General features: G+C 37.8%; 1 protein-coding gene across 1 annotated transcript; it reads right to left on the bottom strand.

The window, feature by feature from the left end:
- Nucleotides 1–2,194: 2,194 nt before the first annotated feature.
- Nucleotides 2,195–17,393, bottom strand: LOC103278954 (phospholipase A and acyltransferase 3). Its single transcript, XM_008111480.2, has 6 exons — nt 17,288–17,393; nt 14,678–14,742; nt 11,814–11,967; nt 10,660–10,898; nt 8,730–8,815; nt 2,195–4,306 (listed from the first exon to the last, which is right to left on the bottom strand). The coding sequence occupies exons 2-5, from the start codon at nt 14,717–14,719 to the stop codon at nt 8,738–8,740; spliced, it is 513 nt and encodes a 170-aa protein (XP_008109687.2). The 5' UTR covers nt 14,720–14,742; nt 17,288–17,393; the 3' UTR covers nt 2,195–4,306; nt 8,730–8,737.
- Between the last annotated feature and the right edge of the window lie 306 nt (nt 17,394–17,699).

Genomic DNA, 17,699 nt, shown 5'->3' with positions numbered 1-17,699 from the left:
TGGGCGGGGGGGGGCGGCGTCAGAGCTGGCTCCGCCTCCCACTCTACTCCCGCTCGCCCGTCTGGCCTTTTCTAGCAGGCCAGACTGCAGCGGAGGTCCCTGCAGGCCGCGATTGCGGCCTGCAGGGACCTCCGCTGAAGTCTGGCCTGCTAGAAAAGACCAGACGGGCCAGGGCGCACTGGGCGGGAGGCGGGGCACCGTCAGGGCGGTGCCCCGCCTCCCGCCCAGCCTGACGGCGCCCCCCCCGGGCCTGCGCCCGAGGCGGCGGCGTCAGGTGCCTCAATAGTGGGGCCGGCCCTGATTCCAACACATCTTAGTATTGAATATAAAATTCAGCTACCCTCCAAATAAGCAGGCTGGGAGTCTGGTGCGTAGTGCACTCTGCTCCTTGAACACCAGATCAACATACAAACCGGGTTTGAAGACAAAGGAACAGAGGTTTTTTGCTTTCAGACATGAAAGGATGTCTAATACAGAATCTGTTCTCAGAAAGATTGGACATAAAAACATGCAGTACAGCGCAAGACATGTTATTTTCTTTGATGGCCATTAAAGTCCCCACACCCTCCCTTGACTGGTCAGAAACTGGCCTAGTTTCAAGTTCGGGATCCTGTTGGCAAGGAAATCCTCATGACACCAGGAGTGGACGGAGTCAACTCCGTGGCGGGAAAAACTAGCAGCTGTCATTTGTCAATTTGAAGCCAAAGTTGTTTGGAAGATCCACCCTGAAGAAGGAGGTGGATAGGTAAAATGTGTTAAGGCAATATGTAAAACAGCCAATGATGAGATTATTTTCTAAGTCTGGTTGCACCAGGGTGAGCCTTAGAAACACAATGGGGCTGTAAATATAAACAGTTCAAAGTAGAACATACAGACATTATCTGTATGCTGTTAATTGTATCTGGATTCCCTCAGGATATCGAAACTTCTGTTGATGAAATTAACTTTTCCAGATGGCAGTGTCTCCTCCTGATGGACCCACTAGGGAGCCAGAAAAGTTCTACATGCACAACCATACATTTCTTCTTTGGTTCCCTTCAGATGTTATTGTGATAAAGGGCCAACTAGTCCTCTTTGGAATGTGTAGTCTCTTGGCTGGGCTACTGGATATGAAGTCCATTGCAGGCAAGAGGAATTTTAGGGGTTCAATAATGTGAAACTTAATAAAGTGTGAAAATATAATAAAATTCATATATTATTTTGTAATCTTTTGGGAAGGAGTCAGTTGATTTTTCAACAGTATTATATGTTTATATATACATTCTACAAATTGCCAGTTAATTAAATAATTTACAATTAATTGGCTCCTTGGTATTCAAGTGATCAGTCAATCACGAGAGACATGGGAGAGGGCCTTCTCGGTGGTTGCTCCCTGACTCTGGAACACGCTTCCCAGAGAGATCAGACAAGCCTCTACATAATTCTCTTTCTGCAAGGATCTGAAAACTTGGTGGTTCCTGCAGATTTTTGAGCAGGATTAGTCCTAGCCCCCCTCCCTGGTCAGTTGTTAACTCGGACCCCGCTCAGTACTTTACCCACTTCCCAGCCCAAAGATATTCTGTTGCACTTGTCTTGCCTAGCACTTTATAGTTAGCCTTGCCCACCCTGAAGACCTGGGCATTATAGCTGGCCCTGCTAACAGAGTATTTTGTAATTTTTTTAAAAAATGTGGTTGTTTTGAATTGTATGTTCTTGATTCATGTTTATTATTCTTTATTATGTTTAATTTTTTGTATGGTTTCTTTGCTATATTAGAAATACAGTAGAGTCTCGCTTATCCAACATAAACGTTGGATAAGCGAATATGTTGGATAATAAGGAGAGATTAAGGAAAAGCCTATTAAACATCAAATTAGGTTACGATTTTACAAATTAAGCACTAAAACATCATGTTATACAACAAATTTGACCGAAAAAAGAGTTCAATACACAGTAATGCTATGTAGTAATTACTGTATTTATGAATTTAGCATCAAAATATCATGATGTATTGAAAACATTGACTACAAAAATGCGTTGGATAATCCAGAACGTTGGATAAGCGAGTGTTGGATAAGTGAGACTCTACTGTATAGTCTGAGAAGCTTATGCAAACAGAGGGCATGGGGACAGCAAATGCCTTCAGAATACATTTGATATAAGTTCATACATTTAGAAATTGACACAACACACAAGCAGTACAAGTTACACAAAATATCACTAAATATATTTATTAAAAGCTTTGATAGAGTTTGGGGTACAGTTGCTGCTGGGTCCCATCAGAGTCTTCAGCGGCTTTGACATTGCAGAACATTAAAACAGCAGAAAACATTTTAAAAATAAAGGAAAAAATGTATCTCTTTCTTGAAGTCTTCTTATTTATCATAAACCTTTGGGGAGTGAGTGCCATGGCTCAACAACAGTTTTGGAATCTGCAGTAATTTGAGGCATATGTATATATCATGAGAAACCAAATGTTATTTATGCCACAGAACATGAAGAAAACTGAGCAAAGACAATCAGCAAAAACAACAGTTAGCTAAGAGGCAATATCAATAAAACTATGAGCCACACTTTAGAAAAATAAAAAAATAAGATTGGGCTCAATTCAAAATTTAAATCATTAGACAAAACAGTAATAGGAAAAATATCTTTAGTCCAAAATCTGACATATTTTTCAGATGATTCCTATTTTATTTTCAGAACAATACCTTGAGAAAGAGAAAATCCTCATAATAAATGTTATTCATAATAACAAAATAAAATCAAAGACAATTATTGGACTCAAAACAATAGAATGTCTGTTTGCAACTATAAATATAGGAAATGGGAATCAAGGAGAAAACTGAGTCAGTTTATAGTGATGCACCTAATGTGAATGGAAGTACAGTAGAGTCTCACTTATCCAAGCCTCGCTTATCCAAGGTTCTGGATTATCCAAGCCATTTTTGTAGTCAATGTTTTCAATATATCGTGATATTTTGGTGCTAAATTCGTAAATACAGTAATTACAACATAACATTACTGCGTATTGAACTACTTTTTCTGTCAAATTTGTTGTATAACATGATGTTTTGGTGCTTAATTTGTAAAATCATAACCTAATTTGATGTTTAATAGGCTTTTCTCCTTAATCCCTCCTTATTATCCAAGAATTCGCTTATCCAAGCTTCTGCCGGCCCGTTTAGCTTGGATAAGTGAGACTCTACTGTAGTTCTCTTCTAAAGAAGTTACAAGTGAAAAGTATCTAGCCTAAAAAGGCATGCATAATTGAAGCCCCACAAAGATATATAGTGCCATGCTTAGCAGAGAAGGCCTATCAGGAAGCTTTACCCTTTTATATCACTTTACTAAAATGAGAAGCAATCACAATTGAAAAGTTTTTTTGGAGTTTTATTCTGCAATTATATTTGTTATGGCCAAGCCCTACTTTCACTACTTTGTCAATAGGTCAAAATTTCTCACCCATCAGGCAGTCTTATATAGTCACAATGTCTAAGGTGCTTCAGGTAAGAATTGTGTGTGTGATGGAGGTACAGTAGAGTCTCACTTATCCAACATAAACGGGCCAGCAGAATGTTGGATAAGCGAATATGTTGGGTAATAAGGAGAGATTAAGGAGAAGCCTATTAAACATCAAATTAGGTTATGATTTTACAAATTAAGCACCAAAACATCATGTTATACAACAAATTTGACAGAAAAAAAATAGATCAGTATGCAGTAATGCTACATAGTAATGACTGTATTTACGAATTTAGCACCAAAATATCATGATGTATTGAAAACATTGACTACAAAAATGTGTTGGATAATCCAGAACGTTGGATAAGTGAATGTTGGATAAGTGAGACTCTACTGTATGTGGTAATATATATCCTTTGCATGAAAATGCTTTCTGCACCGGGTACAGGTTTAATTTGAAAGGAATTTCACCATTGGCCTCTAATCAACTCATAATACCATATTTACTCAAATCTGATGCCCACCCTTTTGGGCTAAATTACATTGCCATAATTTAGGTGTGCGTTAGATTTGATGGAGCTGCTTTGCTGCTTCTGAAAGTGAGGCCTAACAAAAGGCTGCGTGATCTCCTAGGCTGAGCACTCTAGAAAGCACCATCCCAGGTAGCACAGAGTAGCTGTGGGGTGAGATATCCTGGCGGGGGTCAGAGGAAGGAGAGGTGGCAGTAGATGCAAAAAGCGAAGCTCTGCTCTTCCCAAGGTAATGTGAGGCGGCAGTGGCTCCAAAAAGATTGATGGCAAACTGTGCTCCTTCATTACACCAAAGTTTGTTTTTTCCTTTGTGAAAGATCTCTGGATGCTGTCTGAAAGCAAAAGAGCAAAAACATTATTGAAATAATTAATATAAGTGACAAATCATCTGCAATTAGGACTTGATACAGTGCTCCCTTTTTAGTTATAGGAATGATTAATATAGCTCTAGGAGTACAAAAAAGAGAGGCTCATATACCTCTTCCACATGGTAGACAGATCTTTAGCTAAATCAAGTGAAGAAAGGAAATTATTTTATGACTGTTTTAACTGTTTTAACGTTTTAGTTCATTGTATATCAGTGTAACTGCATCAATTGCCAATTGTAAGCCGCCCTGAGTCCCCCCGGGTGAGAAGGGCGGGGTATAAATGATTGAAATAAATAAATAAATAAATAAATGTAAGATTTATAGAAGTACAGTACAATCTCACTCATCTAAGATAAATGGGCCGGCAAAATATTGGATAAGGAGGGATTAAGGAAAAAGCCTATTAAACATAAAATTACATTATGATTTTACAAATTAAGCACCAAAACATCATGTTTTACAACAAATTGACAGAAAAAGCAGTTCAATACACAGTAATGTTATGTAGTAATTACTGTATTTACGAATTTAGCAACAAAACATTGCAACATTTACTACAAAAACATTGACTACTAAAAGGCAGACTGCCTTGGCTAATATAGAACATGAAGCTTGGATAAGTGAGACTTTACTGTAGTTCTTTGGAAGCTTGGTCTTCCTGAGGAAGCAGCTCTTGAATATTTCTAAAAATACTACAAATCCCTTATGTTACATAGTTATAATACTTTGTAAGAAATCATATTAAAATCCTATAACCTTGATCTCACCTATCTGTCAGCTCATTTTCGTTGACCAGGATATAGTTATTAATTAAATGGAATATATGTCGAGTACTTTGAACACACATAAGACAAATAACATAAGTAAATGCAATAAACGACATCTGTGTGGCATGAACTCTGAGCTTAACCTAGGGTTACTTAATACAATCATTAGCAGAAAAAGCACCAACAATATTGTCAGTTCTGGTGTTCTAATGTGATCACAATGGAAACAATATAGAAACATAATAAGATAATATTTAGATGTGTATACCATCTAGAAATTATAAGATTTGGGTAATTCAGGAAAAAATGAAATCAATTACTTTTTCATGTCAGGAGCGACTTGATAAACTGCAAGTCGCTTCTGGTGTGTGAGAATTGGCTGTCTGTAAAGACATTGCCCAGGTAACGCCCAGATGTTTTGATGTTTTTATCATCCATGTGGGAGGTTTCTCTCATGTCCCCGCATGGAGCTGGAGCTGGAGCTGATAGAGGGAGCTCATCCGTACTCTCCCCGGGTTAGATTCGAACAAGCAACCTTCAGGTCAGCAACCCAACCTTCAGGTCCTCAGTCCTGCCGGCACAACGGTTTAACCCATTGCGCCACTGGGGCCCTCTCCCAAACTGCATTAAAAGCATAGAGAAATTACAGGTTTGATGTCTAACTCCACTCTACTTCATGATCAAGTTTAGAAAATTCAAATTTTGAAAGCTTAAATTGAAAAAATGTCTTAATGTATTTATTACCAATTATTCTTTTCACCTGTGTACTGTGTGGATTTTCCCTGACAGTAAAAAAAAGTTATAGAACAAAGGCAATTGGTTTGTGTGTATTATTCCCTGGAGCGGGGAAATAACCTATGTTTAATGTGGTGGCAGGAAGCCGATTTTATCCCACTGAGCTAATAATCTACAGAGCCATTGCCTGGCACCTTCAGAATATCATTCACTTTGAGATTGGACCTTGTCCGGTCATCTTCTCAAGCTGTCTTGATGCAGCTACTCATTTTTTAAGTGGTAGAGCAGTGCTTTATTGCTGAAATCAGATCTTTATCGCATTCATATTCATTAATTTTAGCATAAGATGGTTGTTCAAAATATAATGCCCCACAGTTTGATCAAAATATATTTGTTCTGACAAAATCAATGCTACAGTAGAGTCTCACTTATCCAACATAAACGGGCCGGCAGAACGTTGGATAAGCAAATATGTTGGATAATAAGGAGGGATTAAGGAAAAGCCTATTACACATCAAATTAGGTTATGATTTAACAAATTAAGCACCAAAACATCATGTTTAACAACAAATTTGACAGAAAAAGTAGTTCAATATGCAATAATGCTATGTAGTAATTATTGTATTTATGAATTTAGCACCAAAATATCACGATATATTGAAAACATTGACTACAAAAATGCGTTGGATAATCCAGAACGTTGGATAAGCGAGTCTTGGATAAGTGAGACTCTACTGTACTTCTTTTATGTGTACTACTTTTCTAAATAGTCTTCTTCAATTTGTACGGCCTTACACCAGCATGGAACAAGTACATGTTCCTTGCCGGTACCATGCCCACCCTGAACACACAACCACTTCCTCTGTGCACCAATTACACAATTGTCATCTTCAAAGTGAGTTCCACTCAAAGTGTCTTTAAGAGACTCAAAGAGGTGGGAGTCCAATGGTGTCGGATCTGGGCTTTAGGGTGGGTAGAGAAGCACCAACCAAACCATTTTGAAAATGTGTTCCTAGGTTCTCGAACTTGTGTGAGGGTATGCATTGTCATGCTGAAGCAACATTTCTGCTGGATTCCTGTTAGGCTGAATTCACTGGAAATGTTGCTTGAGCTTGTTTAGGGTGTTGATGAGTTAATGTTCACATCACATCCGCAAGAATGACTCCATCACAATCCCAAAAGACAGTAACCATGAGTGCACAGGGAGCTGTCTTGAATTTCTTCTCTCTGGGCAATGGAGGATGATGCCACTCCAATTACTATCTTTCTCTAGCACAGAATGGTGCACTCAGGTTTCATCACCAGAACAAAGTGGCCTCTCCCTTGGCATCAAAATGCTCGAACAATTCCAAATAAATAGTTTTCTTCTGAATTTTGTGGTCTGTTGTGAGTCTTCATGGAATCAATTTTGTGCAGACTTTCAAATATCTGAGAGCCTCAATGATTGAACATACACTTCTGATGTTTACCAACAGGTGTAGGGCTGGGTTGTTGTGTGTTTTCCGGGCTGTATGGCCATGTTCGAGAAGTATTCTCTCCTGATGTTTCACCCACATGTATGGCAGGCATCCTCAGAGGTTGTGAGGTACCTCACAACCTCTGAGGATGCCTGTCATAGATGTGGGCGAAACGTCAGGTGAGAATACTTCTCGAACATGGCCATACAGCCTGGAAAACACACAACAATCCTGTGATCCCGGCCATGAAAGCCTTCAACAACACAGGTGTAGGGCTGATTGTTGCATTGTGGTGTACTGATCCGCACAAATAATGGAATCCACATGGTTCAACATGTCTGGAGTATTGGCTGTGGGATGACATCCACATGTATCAGAACACAGAGCTCAGTTTCTGCACTTCCTGATGCTTGAACTCTCTTAGCCACTGCCCAACAGTGCTTCTATCAGCTGCACAACTCCCATAACTCCCACTGCACACAAATGTTTACACATGTTCACATCATATTCGTTTTCATGGACCAAGAAATCAGTTACAGCTCATTGCTTGTAACGATAGTCTACAACAGCTTCCATTTTCACAGTTCATTACAGCTCCCCTATCTATTGGAATGACTTGAAACTCTGTGCAGGCATGGGAGAAACGTCAGATTTCAAATATTCAAAAGTAAACATCACACTGACCACGAAGGTCCGCACAGTGAAAGCAATGGTATTCCCCATAGTAACCTATGGATGCGAGAGCTGGACCATAAGGAAGGCTGAGCGAAGGAAGATAGATGCTTTTGAACTCTGGTGCTGGAGGAAAATCCTGAGAGTGCCTTGGACTGCAAGAAGATCCAACCTGTCCATCCTCCAGGAAATAATGCCCAGCTGCTCACTGGAGGGAAGGATATTAGAGGCAAAGCTGAAGTATTTTGGCCACATCATGAGAAGACAGGAAAGCTTGGAAAAGATTGTGATGCTGGGGAAAATGGAAGGAAAAAGGAAGAGAGGCCGAGCAAGGGCAAGATGGATGGATGGTATCCTTGAAGTGACTGGCATGAACTTGAAGGAACTGGGGGCAGTGACGGCCAACAGGGAGCTCTGGCGTGGACTGGTCCATGAGGTCACGAACAGTCGGAAATGACTATGTGATTGAGAAGAGCAAACTTTTCTACCTTTGTTAGTGACTGAGAAAAGAATGAGGGGCATTAATTTTGAAAGACCGTCATAGAACATGATCTCCAACCAAGCAAATCAAAAGAGACATAGTCTAAAGCAAAACATGTCAAGCTATATCAAGGACCTTTCCTTTCTATCTTATCTTACTGTAAGGTGACAGGCAAGGAACATTTTGGATTAATCACATTTTGCAAGCTTTTCTTTCAGGTTTACTGCTATGAATGCCAGAGGCTTCTGTCTCTGGATGTTTGCAGATGTACTCACCAGTTTGCCTACTCGTTGATTTCAGCTAGACATCTTTTGATCCGTTTCACAAAATCAGGATCCACATGAAAGTTGAATCTCTCTGCCTTAAAAAAATAGGATTAGGTAAGGCAATGCTTCACAACTTGTATTCAGAATTTGCAAGTAATGCAATTTAACAACTTCTTTTCCCTTTTTGAATAATGACACCTGGTGTCATTGCTTTTAATCGTTTTAATTGAAATGACAATGAATACTGAATAATTCTTGGCCATCCCTCAGGACGGGAAAAGATGGGAGGGAACAGTCTAAGACAGTCCCCTCCATTTTCCTCCGCTTTCCTCCTGCCCATCTGATGAGGTCCTTAACTAGCATAGGCAATAGTGATGACTGATAGGAAATGCAGTCCGGTTACATCCAGCATAAAAAGCCAGAAGAGAGGGAAAAAATGTGGAAGCACTTTTAAGACTGGTTAGTTTTTATTCTAGCACAATCTCCCTTCATCCTTTTTATGCTGCCAGTGACTTAATGTGGCTACTTCTTTGAAAGTTATTTCTAGGAAGCAGTATTTTCCCATACCTTTAGGGTTTTAAAAGGCTTTGCGTACATTTTCAGAAATCTGTACCAATACTCTGTAAGATTTCCTAATATTTTCCTCGTATGTCATACATAGGAATGAGCCTGAGATAACAGTGGCTTGCTGAAGGTCATACAGTAGAGTCTCACTTATCCAGCATTCGCATATCCAACGTTCTGGATTATCCAGCGCAGTTTGCCTCCCGCCCCGATCCACAGCTGCTTCTCTAGGCAGTAAGCATTGAACTTTTTATGGATTTAATTTCTGACAATGTTGCTACTGTAAGTTCATTTTATGCAATTTTATCTATATTTGTAGTCAATTTATTAGTAGCCAATGTTTTTGTAGTCAATATTTTCAATATATTGAGATGTTTTGGTGCTAAATTCATAAATACAGTAATTACTACATAACGTTACAATGTTTTGGACTGCTTTTTCTGTCGATTTGTTGTAAAATATGAAGGTTTTGGTGCTTAATTTGTAAAATCATAATGTAATTTGACATTTAATAGGCTTTTCCTTAATCCCTCCTTATTATCCAGCATTTTTGCTTATCCAACTTTCTGCCGGCCCGTTTATGTTGGATAAGTGAGACTCTACTGTATAACATGTTTGACCTGTGTAATAGAAATGTCTTTGGTCTGATCCAATGGGGTTCGTCTTATGCTTATGTCTGCTCATATTGTGGCCAGACAGATACCAACAGAAGCCCAAAAACAGGCCCTGAGCTCTGTAGTAGTCTACCATTTGTATTTACAAACAACTGGGATTCAGAAATGTAGCATATCCAATCCTGGAAGTAAGATATAGTCGTCTCGACTGGTAGATGTTTGAACCATGGATATCCAAGATGACAAATCCTATATGTTTAGAAGTGAGTTCATAAAGTGTGATTTGATTTGATCCTACATACAGTAGAGTCTCACTTATCCAAGCTAAACGGGCCAGCAGAAACTTGGATAAGCGAGTATCTTGGATAATAAGGAGGGATTAAGGAAAAGCCTATTAAACGTCAAATTAGGTTATGATTTTACAAATTAAGCACCAAAACATCATGTTATACAACAAATTTGACAGAAAAAGTAGTTCAATATGCAGTAATGTTATGTTGTAATTACTGTATTTACAACTTTAGCACCAAAATATCATGATATATTGAAAACATTAACTACAAAAATGGCTTGGATTATCCAGAGGCTTGGATAAGCGAGGCTTGGATGAGTGAGACTCTACTGTATGTAGGATTGCACTGTGAGAAAGGTTAATAATTTAAGTTCTAGAAAATTCACAAGTCAAAGGAAATTTCCCATCGTGATTTATCATTAAGTCTTAATGAGACCTACACACAAAATAAGATGCAAGGTAGACGTACCTGTCTTGATATAGCGACGTTGTATCTCATCAATGTTACAAAGTGCTCACAGTTGGCTCTCCCAGGATCGTACTTTATGATTTTGCCCACCATGTGCTCAGCTCTTTTTACCACATGTTCTGGAGGCAATGGAGAATGGTCTTTATCATATTTGTTGTACACTGCATAGGTCAGTACTGGTGAGACATTCTTCACTTTTGCTTTTCGGACTTTCAACCTCAGTGGAAAAACGTTAACAGCTGTAAATACAAGGTGTGAGATGTTTGGTTTATGAAAGGGTTAGTAAACACATGCTTCTTGTGAACTGATACACAACCATATGCACAAATGAAAATAGTTTGTATTGGTAATTTTAAAGGATGGGAGTGTGCCACCTTTACTGTTTAACCTCATCAGGAGCTACAACTTATTTCTTCCAATCAACACCAAATTTACCACTGTAGCACCCCCCCCCCCAAAAAATAGCAATATCTGGGTAAAACAAGTTATGTGGGTCATTTTCTGAATGAGTCATATTTCTAAGATTGAGATGTAGTTGGGGAAACTTAATATTTAAGTTAATGACTAATATTTAAGATATATATTTGAACGGATGTAGCTACAGTAGAGTCTCACTTATCCAACATAAACGGGCTGGCAGAACGTTGGATAATTGAATATGTTGGATAATAAGGAGGGATTAAGGAAAAGCCTATTAAACATCAAATTAGGTTATGATTTTACAAATTAAGCACCAAAACATCATGTTATACAACAAATTTGACAGAAAAAGTAGATCAATACGCAGTTATTCTATGTAGTAATTACTGTATTTATGAATTTAGCATCAAAATATCACAATGTATTGAAAACATTGACTACAAAAATGCGTTGGATAATCCAGAATGTTGGATAAGCGAGTGTTGGATAAGTGAGAATCTACTGTACATATCACCTGCAGCATTCAGTGAATGATCACAATACAGCAATTATAAAAATGAAAATAGAGTCTATTTTATTATTTTCTGAAGTTTGTTTTTACTCATTACCAAACTGGCAATAGGAACTAGGGATTTTAGTCTACCTGATTCCTCTCTTAAGATCTCATGCTATTATGCTCATGTTTTTTGTGTACTTATGTCTACTGTCCTCTCCTCTTCCTCCTCTCATATTACCTGGCAATGCAAAATGAACCACATCTCCATTTCCCACATAGATGCCCCAATGTTGGAATAAAGGCATCTGAAATTGAATCATATCCCCAGGCTTTGGAATATCTTTATTGCGAAAAACGTGAACGATATCCTCCTTCATACCATGTATTCCATCCTGTATTCAACATGGAAAAAAAAGAATGATTAATCCAGAAAGAAGATGGCAAAATGTTATTCATCATACTTTAGAGGACTGTTCTCATGATTGACTAAATTGTTGAAGTTTACTCTGGTGTTCAACAGTAAACCTCCCAAACAATTCTGACCACTTAACATCTGAAATTAAATTGTGTTTTTCTGCTAGTGCTCATTAATCTTGAAATATGTTGCCTCTTTCTCCATTTCATAAGATTACCTCCAATGTACTCCGAATAATTTTTCCTTAGAGGTTGAATTCAAATGTTCAAGTACAGGTTCTGACAGTCCTCATCTTCCTACATGGAAGAGAGTCCAACAACTCAGACAACTGTGTAGATCCATATCAACAAACCAGTTCTTGCAGTTTGTATCTTTACTAGGAGGAAGTCTTTTGTAAAACCAGTCCTTCAAGACCAAGGCACCCCCAAGTATTTTCCACTACAATAGGGAAAAATCACAATAATATATTTTTTTCTTGCTAGGTGTGTGTGCCCGGGGGTGGGTGGGTCTTTTTAAAAAATCATGTTTATTAAGTAGCAAATTCATAAAAACATAACAACACCAACTAGAACATAAAATTTTATATCAATAACAAACTACAATAACATAAATAACAAAAAATTACATTAAAATGAAAGAAAAGAGAAAGAAAAAGAAATAAAGAAAAACTACACTTCCTACTTTTCTAGTAGCAAAGTAAACTTTTAAAAGCGTATAATCTACACTTCTTCAATTATTTAATTGTGAGGGAGAGTTAGTTTTCAAAACCCACAGAAAATATTTTATTTTGTCTTTCTCAAAAATATAAGCAATGGCTTCCAGCAAAATTATCTGCTGTCTCCCGCCTTTATCAACATGGTTAGTATATAAATTTCTGCCATTTCATAACTTTTTGTATCTAGCTGTATACAGGGGTATCTTTATGCTCTTCCACAATTTCACACAGAGTATTCTAGTTGCTATAACCATATATAACAAGATCTTTTCTTTCCACTTTTTTACTTAACAATTTAGCAGTTCTAATAGAAACATTTCTGACTGAAATGGCATTTAAGAATTAAATATCCTTTGTATTTCTCAAGAATTTGTTTCATTCATGTGTGTGTGTGTCACACTAACGTAATGAGAACCTCTGAGTATACGTGAAATTTGTTTCATTCATGTGTGTGTGTGTCACACTAACGTAATGAGAACCTCTGAGTATACGTGAAAAAGCAAAAAAAATACTTTATACACACACACACACACACACACACACAGTATAATCTCACTTATCCAAGCCTCATTTATCCAAGTTTCTGGATTATCCAAGCCATTTTTGTAGTCAATGTTTTCAATATATCATATTTTGGTGCTAAATTCGTAAATACAGTAATTACAACATAACATTACTGTGTATTGAACTGCTTTTTCTGTCAAATTTGTTGTAAAACATGATGTTTTGGTGCTTAATTTGTAAAATCATAACCTAATTTGATGTGTAATAGGCTTTTCCTATTAATTACTACATAGCATTACTGTGTATTGAACTGCTTTTTCTGTCAAATTTGTTGTATAACATGATGTTTTGGTGCTTAATTTATAAAATCATAACCTAATTTGATGTTTAATAGGCTTCTCCTTAATCTCTCCTTATTATCCAACATATTCGCTTATCCAACATTCTGCCGGCCCGTTTATGTTGGATAAGTGAGACTCTACTGTATATACATATATGAATGAAAGGTTTTCAGGAGACATGTTGTGTTCCCATACATTTCATTATTATCATTTATATATGTGTCTATATCTAAGGGGTTGGTCCAATTTCCAGTTTGCTAGTAAGACTGAATTACTGTGTCGTGAAGTAATATGTGTCTAAAAAGTGTGTCACCAACATGAAATGTTTGGAAAGTTCTGGTCTGGCCATTAGAGTGTCGGGTTATAACTCTGGAAACTACATTTTGGATCCCTGCTTGGCTATAGAAAAACACTAGATGGCTTTGGGCTAGTCATATTCAGACTGAAAGTGAGACAAAGGAAAGTTGTGATTGCTTTACCGATCACCATAGGGTCACTATATATCTGTAATGACTTGAAGGCATGTAAGACCAGTACTGTGAAAATTGTAACTAAACCCAGAAGGTGGTGGCAGATTATGTTAAAGCCCTGGGAATCCTGACTCCATCACATCACTGATCTTCAGTCTGCATTAAGAAAACTCACATATTGTGTTCAAGATATATGACTGTTCTTTGCATTATTGAGCTTGGATGGAAGAAGCTACTTCAGATGTGCTTAAGGGTTTCAATATATGCTGTAGAATTTAGGATTTTAAGTACTCCACACATCCTGTATCACAAACCTTATGAAGACCTTTCAATTTTAAAAATGGTTTACCATGTGCCATGTGAGGCTGTTTGATAAACACAAGCTCAAAATCAAGGGTGGAACATTTGGTCCTCCTGATGCTTTAGCCACCAGCTGTCATCAGACCCACCAATATGGCATGGCATGATTAGGGATTGTATGGGCTGTAATCCAAAACGTCTGGAGGGTGAAGCCTCCTTATTTTATTCAAGACCTCCTTGAGACCTGGCTGGGAGGTGCCCAGGGAGGACTTCCTATAACTAACACTCCCATTCTGATACAATTTATCTATGAGATATCTAATAAGAAATTGAATAATTGCCATGCATCTTACTCACCACACACTTCTGAAAGTAGCCTTCTGAGTTTTTCCTTTCCATTCTTCCAAACTCCAAAGGTTTAGCTGCACAGTAGATTTTGATTTGTTATTTTTCTTTACAGACTATGAAACTAAAGGAAAAAATCTGGAAGTCTTGAAAAACAGAACTCGGAGTAGGAATTCTGCTCAAATCCGCCCTGTCCTTTATGCGAAATGGTTGAATGTTGGTAAATGCTTCAAAAAGTAAATACAGTAGAGTCTCACTTATCCAACATTCGCTTATCCAATGTTCTGGATTATCCAAAATACATTTTTGTAGTCAATGTTTTCAATACATCGTGATATTTTGGTGCTAAATTCGTAAATACAGTACAGTAGAGTCTCACTTATCCAAGCCTCGCTTATCCAAGCCTCTGGATAATCCAAGCCATTTTTGTAGTCAATGTTTTCAATATATCGTGATATTTTGGTGCTAAATTCGTAAATACTATCATTACTACATAGCATTACTCCGTATTGAACTACTTTTTCTGTCAAATTTGTTGTATAACGTGATGTTTTGGTGCTTAATTTGTAAAATCATAACCTTATTCGATGTTTAATAGGCTTCTCCTTAATTTCTCCTTGTTATCCAACATATTCGCTTATCCAACGTTCTGCCGGCCCGTTTATGTTGGACAAGTGAGACTCTACTGTACTCCATTTGTGACAGTCATGTTCCACAGGTTAAACTACTCGATTATGGAGAGGATCATGTTATACATGCCTGCCATGTAGGTTTTTAAGTTGAAGAGTCATTTATAATAAAGAGGTAGTTTGCCTAAAATATTTCAAACCTGCCTGAATATAGAGGAATTCAAATTAAGATGTTTGACAAGAGTTAAGCATCCAAGTCCCTATATCTAAATGAATTATAGTTTCCTCCACTTAAAAAAAAAAGTAGCAGGTTCTCTCCCTTCTCAGTATGGTTTTAGGTAAATAATGATAAACAGGCATATTCTCACTCACTCCCAGCGCAAAAAGAGAAAATACTAATATATTTTAAGATTTTGCCCATTTTACCTGCTGCCTCCCAGCTACTGGCATTCACAGATATACTGTCTCTGAACATGAATGTTCCATTAAGCGTACGTGGCTAATAGCTATTGATAGTCCTTTCTTCTTTCGTGCATTTCTCCAATCCACTTTTAAAATCATTTACCACATTGACCATTACCACATCTTCTGGTGGAAAGTTCCAAAATTTAATCACAGATTATGTGGAAATGTACTTCCTTATACTATGCTGTGGTTTTAGCTTTGAATGTGTTTTAATCGATTTTTAAGGTTTTTTGGATTTTAACTGTTTATATTTAATATCATTAATAGTTTACTTTCTTTACTTTCTTGCATCTTTAGGTTTTAAATGGTTTTGAATTGGTTTTACTGTTAACCATTTTGAGTCTCTTTTGTTGAGAGAGAAAGAGAGGTATAAATAATCATAATAACAAATTGAGATACAAACAGAAACAATAAATAAATACATAAATTATTATCATCATCACCCTGGACTGGTAATATACTTTCAAGCAGGGTGATATTTTTAAAAAAAATGTACACATCAAGCTATATAAATCTCTGATTTTTCTCTCATGTCAGGACCCTGTCTAGCCCCCCCTTTCCCCATTTTCAGCTTGGATCTTGACCTCAGTCTTTATTTACATACCTGCTTCTGGTCCTCCCAGTGTTCTGTTACCTTCTAACTCAACTTGTCCCAGATTCTGACTATATACCCTAGTGATTCCTGTTTTTCTGCTATAAAACCTGATCTACAGTTATTCCAAGAACCACACCTCTTGCCTTGGCCGCCTTGGACTGGCAACTAACAGTGTCATGGGTCTTGCAATCTTCTGCAGCCTGACATTCTTGCCTTTAGGCAAAAAGAAAGGTCATCAAGACTCTACTGCTTAGATGTATTGACTGTCCAGTTTGCCTTCTCAAGTGCTCTGTGCTGCTGCTAATTCTATTTTGTTATTTGATATCTGTGTTTTTATTATGGTTGCTAGTTCTCTTGAGTGTCCTGTTTAGGACAAAAAGGTGGAATACAGAAGCTAAATGCACAAGATACTAATCAACCAACATTACAATTATAAGCCTAAATACAAATGTTAGGTCCAGTGGCAGTAGATCCAGTGAATCCGTGGGAACCTGATATGTCAAGACTTCCAGAAGTTCTATTGATTCAATGTGTTTAATGTGAGTGGAACTAGCTACATGTTTGGTGTGAAACCGTCATGGAAGGAAGAGGTTTTGGTGTGTAAATGATTTCATTGCAATAGTTCAAGGTCTAGAGGATGCTTATACATACTGCAGAGACTGGCCTCAAATCAATTCTGGGATCCACAGTATCTGCAGCTTTACAGCCAGAATGCAATTCACATTCTGCAGTCGATTTGGCTATGTGGTTTATACTAGATTGCTCTGATACACATTAAGGGCTCTATTTTGGAGTTTTCCTGTGCACGTTTACTAACTACCACACTGTCAATCTGCCTTCAATCTACTTGAAATAGTCAGCATAGGTGTGCTCCAGGTTTCTGTTTTGTTGATCAATAACTGTTCCGTCCCCCAGGACGATGGTTTGCCTTACCTATTGGTCGTTTGTTTGTTTTCCCTCCTTTACATTTTGTTTCAGCCTCTGGCTGCAAAGGCCCAGGAAAGGTGGCTTGGAGTCTGCAAGAGCTGGCTGCAGTCTTCTTTGCAATGATTGGTCAAAGAGTACAACATCTTAGGACCGCCCTTTTTTAACCAAGGTCTAGTCTCCATTTTGGAGCCTCATTTTGGCTATAGTCTTCCAACGTGCTGCAGCTGTGCAAAGCTAACTGGGACAAATCATCCTCAAAACCAGGCCAATCTAAGCATATCCAAATTAGATAAGTATTGAATTATACTGATCTGGAATAGAAAATCTAATTAGAGGAGCAAGGTTATTCTGTCGCTTCTAGGACTAATCTTTGCTGTAAAGATAGGGAAGGAAAGAGTTTCTCCTTTTATAGACAGCG

The sequence above is a fragment of the Anolis carolinensis genome, chromosome 5 (genome assembly GCF_035594765.1).
Source record: "Anolis carolinensis isolate JA03-04 chromosome 5, rAnoCar3.1.pri, whole genome shotgun sequence".
In the NCBI taxonomy this organism is placed as follows: Eukaryota; Metazoa; Chordata; class Lepidosauria; order Squamata; family Dactyloidae; genus Anolis; species Anolis carolinensis.
Note: the sequence above shows the minus strand (reverse complement) of the source record. Positions and strands in the feature narration are given on the sequence as shown.

What these genes read in the sequence shown, in the direction of transcription:
- LOC103278954 (XM_008111480.2), bottom strand. Translation starts at nt 14,719, where the DNA reads ATGGAAAGGAAAAACTCAGAAGGCTACTTTCAGAAGTGTGTG. An exon ending in GCTACTTTCAGAAGTGTGTG is followed by an intron (nt 11,968 to 14,677) that starts GTGAGTAAGATG and finishes TGTTGAATACAG; the next exon opens with GATGGAATACATGGTATGAA. An exon ending in ACGTCGCTATATCAAGACAG is followed by an intron (nt 8,816 to 10,659) that starts GTACGTCTACCT and finishes TATTTTTTTAAG; the next exon opens with GCAGAGAGATTCAACTTTCA.